The sequence below is a fragment of the Magallana gigas genome, chromosome 4 (genome assembly GCF_963853765.1).
Source record: "Magallana gigas chromosome 4, xbMagGiga1.1, whole genome shotgun sequence".
Classification (NCBI taxonomy): Eukaryota; Metazoa; Mollusca; class Bivalvia; order Ostreida; family Ostreidae; genus Magallana; species Magallana gigas.
The window spans coordinates 13,602,510-13,610,306 of record NC_088856.1 but is presented as its reverse complement, the minus strand read 5'-3'; the positions used below and the strand labels follow the sequence as shown (position 1 = coordinate 13,610,306).

Here is a 7,797-nt window from a genome sequence, read left to right as displayed (position 1 = left end):
AACACTCTATCCACAACGAACTGGCTGACATCATTAGTCACGTGGTAAACGGGTACCCTGATAAGGTGTTTTTATTATTTCTGTGGAAAGAAGACACATCCAACAAAGATGTTCTATGCGCTAGCAGCACTACTTCTGGCTAATTTAGGTAAGGTTGTTTTACCATCCCCTGCATTATCATTTTGTTTTGTTTTATCTTTAATTATGTTGTATTTGGAGTATTTGTGATTCTTGCCATTCTGTTGACCTATTGTGCAGGGTCGTTTATTCTATAATGTATGAAAATCGCAAAAGGTACATAAGGTGCGAGCACTTTGCTTAATTAGCTTCTTATTCTACATGCGACAACACCCATTAATAAATTAATTAAAATGTAACTATACACATGACATTGAAAGCCATTGCTTGAATATTCCGAACTTCTGCCTAGAGCACACATAACAAAACTTCTATGCGTTCACCCTGATAAACAGAATAATTTGAAAATTATAAATAAAATGATATTAAATCTTCAACATTTTGTAGCCGATATGTATGTATTATATGCATTTTTTTTTCAATTCACATTAATTAAAATTGTATTAGTTAATGAACAAAAAAGATTAATATAAAATTGTCAAACGACCATTAGAAAGAAACCAGAGCCGCTGGAATGTTGGTGTCTGAACTGTTCTTACGACATAAGCCGTAAGTTAAAGGCACTTTTTAAAAAAAGAATATACTGTTCATTTCATCTCATTCTTGATATTGTTTAAAATATTTGGCAATCGGTATTAAAAGTTATTTTAGCATAATTTGTCAATCCTATAAGTGTGTTCAATAGTTCCATCGAGATCCAACATGAATCTGAAAGTTCTTGCGGGGGGGGGGGGGGACTCAACCGAACCCAGAAGTGTTTGTGATATACAGCAATGGTCCAGGTCTGTGTTCACAACCAGGGGCCATAAGACCTCTGTTTCTAACCACATGAAAGTAAGTTGAAAATCAGTCACCCCATCAGCAAGCCAAACTAGTGTGTTCATTTCATATGATCAATACATTATATTGGGTGAACAATTACATCTGTGGATCAGTGTATATTTTTAACTTTTCTAATGATTTCACATTTTTTTTACATTAGTTTCGTGTACATTATGAAATATCACGCGCAACGACAATAGCAAACTGGGATAGTTTGATATTTTATTTAAAAAACAATACAGTGTATATTTACACATTCTCAAATAACGGTAGTCAAAATAATTAGTCAGTTTAAAATTTCTAAATTGCTTTGCGAGGTGACTTACAAATAGCAATGGCCCACTTAAAGAGATATCAGTCTAGGTTATTTTTACGTTGTTGATATCTGAAAATGTTAGAATAAGTCGAAAATTTTATTGGAACTAAATTACAGGGAATTGCTTCAACCATTTTTCTGGTTTATTTTTTATCTTTAGCCTCTGCACAAGTTTTTCAAATCGAGATTGCGAACACCACAGTGGAGTATGGGTCAACAGATATCAGCATTTCTTGTGTGGTGACGAACGGATCTTCTCTCAGTACGGTGTTCGCCATCTCCCTTAAAAAGTCCGATGCTTCAGTTGTATCCATAACCACATCCCCCAACGAAGGCATTTCATGGCAAGACACGTCCTTGCAGAACCGTAATGGCGTCACGGCCAATGGATCCTTAAGTGACGTCAGCAAGGCGCACCTTCATCTTTACATTCCGAGTTCCTCGGTCGTTTACCCTGATGATGAAGGTACTTACCAGTGCACCATGTCAGGGTTAGATCTGATGAATACTCCGGTAACCGAAAATTCGGAGTCAGTGTTTCTTAATATTACAGGTAAGAGTCTTGGCTTAGCACTTCGATTTTCTTGCAGTATGTTATATATTGGTGAAAACTATCTCTATTTATAGTGTGAACTATTATTACAATGTATGTTAAAAATGTATAACATAGAATTAGGTTAACGTAGAACCAATAAAAATACTGTGTGATTTATCACTAATAAAAAATCCCCACTGTATTGTTCGTTAAACTTTAAGTTAGTAAAATTCACTCGAAACCAATAATATGGATTGTATAATAAATATTGGTGTTGAGTGTTTTGAGTTTTATTAATATTTTGTAGGATATATTGATACCACTAAAGGTAGGAGATATTCTGATATCTTAATGAACCGTTTTCCAGTCTTACACACACACACACTCACTCTCTCTCTCTCTCTCTCTCTCTCTCTCTCTCTCTCTCTCTCATTTTATTATATTTATTTGTTTTGCAGCTCCTGATTTGTCGACAATAACAGTTCCAAGCTCCACAAACCCAGGTAAGGGATTAACACCAGTGACAACATAGAGATTTGGTCTGAACTTTCCGCGCAGTTTATTCAACAAAAGAGTACTTTCCCTTTTCTTTGCATATTCTAGCGGCACGTGAAAAAATCATACCCGAAAGATTTTTTGAAAATAAAACTGACAAACAAAAAATGAAAACAATTTCTTGGAGAAGTTTAGGTTTAATGTATTGGCCAACACTGAATATGAATACTTTAATGCATTGGGTTACACTGAATATAATACCGTTAGTTAACAGTTATAGCAGCAATATTATTGTAATTGCAGCAACACCTGTATCTACCCCGTCCTCATCCTCAGGTAAAAAGGCATATAAAAATGTAATCTTGCTGCCAGTGTACATATATAATACCATACTCACAGTTTAGCGTAAAATATAATACCATATCGTACAGTGCACAATATAAAATACCTTGCCGCACACATCTAGTTTATCTATCTAAATTACATTTACTCTGCACTGAAGAACGTTCCTTGCTTTGCCGAATTGGCTTTCTTAAAACTTCACAAGTAAATCATGATTACAGCTCGCGTGGAACATTGAACAGCAGGAGTTACCTCACATTGGCGTCCATGTTGTGGTTCAAACTGCCTTCAGATGATACCTTCATTATTCAACCAACTTCAACTTGCCAAACTGGGCAATTTGACGCAAATACATGTAGCACAATTCTTTTTGTTATACTTTCATGTTAAATACTGCAATCTGATTAGTTCAGACGCAGTTCATAATCCGTTCTATTACCCTCAGCGTTAGCAACGCACTTAGCAACGGGTAACATTAAAAATTGTTACATGCGCGAAAATTATGCGCGTACGGTTCGCCGTAGAATTCACGTTATTCCTATGTAAAAGCAGTTAAGTTTTCTTTAAAATTAAGACATTCAGTATAACAAAAAAAAAAAAAAATAGTGCGTCGGTTGACAATGGTTTTCTCGGGGTATCAATTTCAACTGTTACCCTCCCAAACAGGCACTATTTATATAATGACACACACACACACACACACACACACACACACACATATATATATATATATATATATATATATATATATATATATATATATATATATATATATATATATATATATATATATATACTTGTAAGAGCTTCCTTTACCTTATAAGCTCACCTGAGCCTTTGGCTCAGGTGAGCTTTTCTGATCACAATTTGTCCGTTGTCTGTCGTTGTCGTCATTTGCGTCGTCGTCGTCGTCGTCGTTGTTGTAAACTTTTCACATTTTCATCTTCTTATCAAAAACCGCTGGGCAGATTTCAACCAAATTTGGCACAAAGGACCACCAGGTGAAGGGGATTCAAGTTTTTTTCAAATGAAGGGCCACGCCATCTTTAAAGGGGAGATAATTGAGAATTATTGAAAATTTGTTGGTATTTTTCAAAAATCTTCTTCTCAAAAACTATTCGGCCTGGAAAGCTTAAACTTGTGTGGAGACAACCTCAGGTAGTGTAGATTCATGTTTGTTCAAATCATGGTCCCCGGGGGTAGGGAGGGGTCACAAGAAGAGGATCAAGTTTTACATAGGAATATATAGAGAAAATCTTTAAAAATCTTCTTCTCAAAAACTATCAGGCCAGAAAAGCTCAAATTAAAATGGGAGCATCCTCAGATAGTGTAGAATCAAGTTTGTTCAAATCAAGGTCCCCGGGGGTAGGTTGGGGCCACAGTAGGGGGATCAAGTTTTACATAGGAATATATAGAGAAAGTCATTAAAAATCTTCTTCTCAAAAACTATTAAGCCAGAAAAGCTCAAATTAAAATAGAAGGATCCTCAGATAGTGTAGATTCAAGTTTGTTCAAATCATGGTCCCCGGGGGTAGGGTGGGCCAGCATAGGGGGATCATGTTTTACATAGGAATATATTGAGAAAATCTTTGAAAATCTACTTCTCAAAAACTATCAGGCCAGAAAAGCTCAAATTGAAATTAAAGCATCCCCAGGTAGTGTAGATTCAAGTTTGTTCAAATCATGGACCCTGGGGGTAGGGTGGGTCCACATGGGGGGATCAAGTTTTACATACGAATATATAGAGAAAATCTTTAAAAAACTACTTCTCAAAAACTATTAGGCCAGGAAAGCTCAAATTTGAGTGGAAGCATCCTCAGATAGCGTAGATTCAAGTTTGTGCAAATCATGGTCCCCAGGGGTAGGGTGGGGCCACATGGGGGGGGGATCAATTTTTACATAAGAATATATAGAGAAAATCTTTAAAAATCTTCTTCTCAAAAACTGTTAGGCCAGGAAAGCTCAAATTAAAATGGAAGCATCCTCAGGTAGTGTAGATTCAAGTTTATTCAAATCATGGTCCCTGGAGGTAGGGCGGGGCCACAATGAGGGATACATTTTTATATAGAGAGAAAATCTTTAAAAATCTTCTTCTCAAAACTATTAGGCCAGGAAAGCCCAATTTGGTTCGAAGCATCCCCAGATCGTATAGATTCAAGTTTGTTTAAATAATAGTCCAGGGGTAGGGTGAGGCCATAATGGGGGATGAATTTTTACATAGATATATAGAGAAAATCTTTTAAAATCTTCTTTTTAAAGACTGTTTGACCAGAAAAGCTTAAACTTGTGTAGAGGCATCCTCGGGTAGTGTAAATTCAAGTTTGCAAAATCTCAGTCCCTAGTGGTAGGGTGGGGCCGTGATGGCGGTTTGAATTTTTACATAGGAATTTATAGAAAAAATCTTTAAAAATCTTCTAGGAAAGTTTTCGGTCCAAAACTCAGTACTTAGTGTGAAAGCACAGGTTATGCAGATTTAAGTTTGATGAAACCATAATTCCCTAGAGAAAAGTGGGGCCACGAAATGGGAGGGGGGGAAGGTTACATAGGAATAGCGAAAAATCTTCTTACAGGTACAACAACAAAAGGGGCTTGGTATTTTACCCCCCAAAAAAGAGGTGGATAAAAATTGGCAGATTTTCAATTTTTCTTAGCAAGATCTACTGTACTTAGTTGTCAAGATATTTTGATACTGTAATGCTAATTTGATCAGAATTAAGGCAATTGTTGCACAGGTGAGCGATGTGGCCCCTGGGCCTCTTGTATTTATTATGCTGTTCTGATTTGCCCAATTGTTTAACTGTGGTTGCTAAACAAGGAAAATTCACTGCTTTTACTCACAAGATGTCGACCAAGGAAAGTAACTCATAGGGAATGAGAACCGTCAATCTATACCATCTGACAACGATATGTTGAAATATAATTAGAACTACAAAAACTAATTAATCTTATTTTGAAGTAAAACATCACAAATCCGATCATTTTATGTAAAAATTAATGAATGGCCGTTGTTAATCGAAAATTAATCAAAATTGAATGTACATTTCTGGAAAAAAAAAGATAGACTGAAAGGGTGAACCAGTCGACTTGGAGGTCTTTTCAGAAACGCGCCATGTTATACAGAGATGTTTTCTTGTAATTACGAGATAACTGACTCGTAATAACAAGATATTTTCTCTTAATAACGAGAAAATTAATTTGCAATAACGAGAAAAGATCTCGTTATTACGAGATTTTTTCTCGTTATAACGTGATCTTTTCTCGTAATTAGGAGATATAAACTCGTAATTACGAGATAAAAAATATTTTTTTTATGTGGCCCTGTTCGTCTTTCGTACGAATGAGTATGCAACATTCTATTACGAATTCAAATGTTGAATATTGTTTTTAATGGGAAATTTTATTTTTTTTTTTACTTTAATTTCAAAGCATACGGTTTTAACTTTGTAAATTTGTCAATAGAAAGTTGACTGTGTATCAGTTATTTTAAGCAAAACTCTTATCTTCCGATGCTTACATAGAATATTTGCAGCAAAAGTAAGATAAATGCTGTGTTACTATTTATCTAGTTTTGAGAGGGTTTTAAGAGGACTATTGTGTAACATTTTTACATGTATATGCTTTATCAATAAGTTGTATCATCTTCAAAACATGGTATGAACATATTGTATAATGAACTTTGCTAAAACTATTATTTAGAAGACAGTAAGAAAGTAGAAGGCACACTATTTTACATATTAGAGATTAAAATAAAAACGTGTGAATCTTAGTCATGCACTTAAACATTTAAATTAATCATAGAAACCAGTGAAAGTTGGACTGGTTAAATTCCGATTTTTTTAATTTGTCCACTCATTTTATTATTAAGTACTAATTAGTGCAGGTTTTTTTATAAGGATAAACAAGGAAATATTGTCAAATGTGCATTGTACAGCCTTGCATTAATCTCTATCTAATAATATTTGTTTTCCAATTACCATCGTTTCTACATCCTTGTATGTCACCTGTGAACAAGTGTTTATCCAGGAAGGAAATACGAATTTGTGTCATTCAATCCCAGAACGGATGTAGAAATTTTATTCATATCCAAAATAAAAGCTTTTTCCATAATTCTACACATCTGATGCAATATATGTTAACTGTACTTAAAAATTATTCTTAAAAGTTTAAGTAAGAACTAGTGTATGCGATACTATATACATGTAAGGAATGTATACGTGTTTTAGAATCTAAACAAAATGTGTTCTGTAGAAAAATGATTTAATCTCTTGATGAAAAAGTGTCTTATATCATGCTATCGGACATCGACGATTATTGATGGATATTGAAAACATATTATAAACAATATTGGGGGAGGGGTAATCTTTTTTTTTTTGAAATACATGTAAAGCTGTGAGTAAATCTACAACAAATTCCGTCAGTCTATGCGAATTATTGAATATGTATAGTGAACTGAACATCAACACATTAACAAGTTTTCTCTTTTAACATTGTAACACATCTTTCTGTATTTGTTACAGGTTGTGAGCTGTCCAGGGGAAGTATACTGCTGATGTTTCTGACTATTCTTGGATGTACAGTGATGCGAAGACCTTGAGTTTAATTTTAAAGATAAAAAATAAAATGAGACCAAAAGCACATCAAAAGCAAAATTTATATTCCATTTTGTCTTTCATAGACTTGAAATAACAACTTGGACGTCGAAAAAAAACATGTTATATTATAATCTGCTGTGTAGTTCATGTATCTTGAGTCTTGATTTTAATTTTTTTTTATCTTTTTAAAAAGTTATCAGATCAAGTTTGTCTTTTTCAAATTATTATAGTAAAATAAATAAAATGTTTAAAACGAGTTCTACTTCTTGATGTTTAGTTAAGACTTTCGAGGCAGCTAAAGCTGTTTATGGATGGTAATATTTTACTGTAGTAGTGTCATTATAGCGTGCAAAACTACAAATCTTCAATCAACCTTTTCATCGAACCCAGGGCCAAAATTGCATACTGCTACAAAACCAACATTATGTAATTGATGGTTTCGATAGTACCGTCGATGACGGGCATACATTTTTAGCCAGGCTCTGCTGAAAGCAGAGTCCTGGCTCTAGGCAGGCAAATCGCCAATGTTACTATAAATAGCAAAGTAAACAAAAAAC

At 34.4% G+C, this 7,797-nt stretch overlaps 1 protein-coding gene across 2 annotated transcripts; it reads left to right on the top strand.

Annotated features, from left to right (window-relative positions):
- Positions 1-7,275, top strand: LOC105343252 (uncharacterized). Of its 2 annotated transcripts, XM_066083443.1 has the most exons (6): positions 1-148; positions 1,437-1,829; positions 2,119-2,139; positions 2,270-2,314; positions 2,610-2,642; positions 7,166-7,263. In XM_066083443.1, the coding sequence occupies exons 1-6, from the start codon at positions 109-111 to the stop codon at positions 7,240-7,242; spliced, it is 609 nt and encodes a 202-aa protein (XP_065939515.1). In that variant the 5' UTR covers positions 1-108; the 3' UTR covers positions 7,243-7,263. The 2 variants fall into 2 exon arrangements, with proteins under 2 accessions (XP_065939515.1, XP_065939516.1); XM_066083444.1 differs by lacking the exon at positions 2,610-2,642 and having other exon boundaries at positions 7,166-7,275.
- The last annotated feature ends 522 nt before the right edge of the window (positions 7,276-7,797 follow it).

Bases quoted from the DNA above. Each gene is read 5' to 3' on its own strand.
- LOC105343252 (XM_066083443.1), top strand. From the start codon at position 109: ATGTTCTATGCGCTAGCAGCACTACTTCTGGCTAATTTAG. The intron at 1,830-2,118 runs GTAAGAGTCTTG...AATATTTTGTAG, and splicing joins AGTGTTTCTTAATATTACAG to GATATATTGATACCACTAAA. The intron at 2,643-7,165 runs GTAAAAAGGCAT...TATTTGTTACAG, and splicing joins TACCCCGTCCTCATCCTCAG to GTTGTGAGCTGTCCAGGGGA.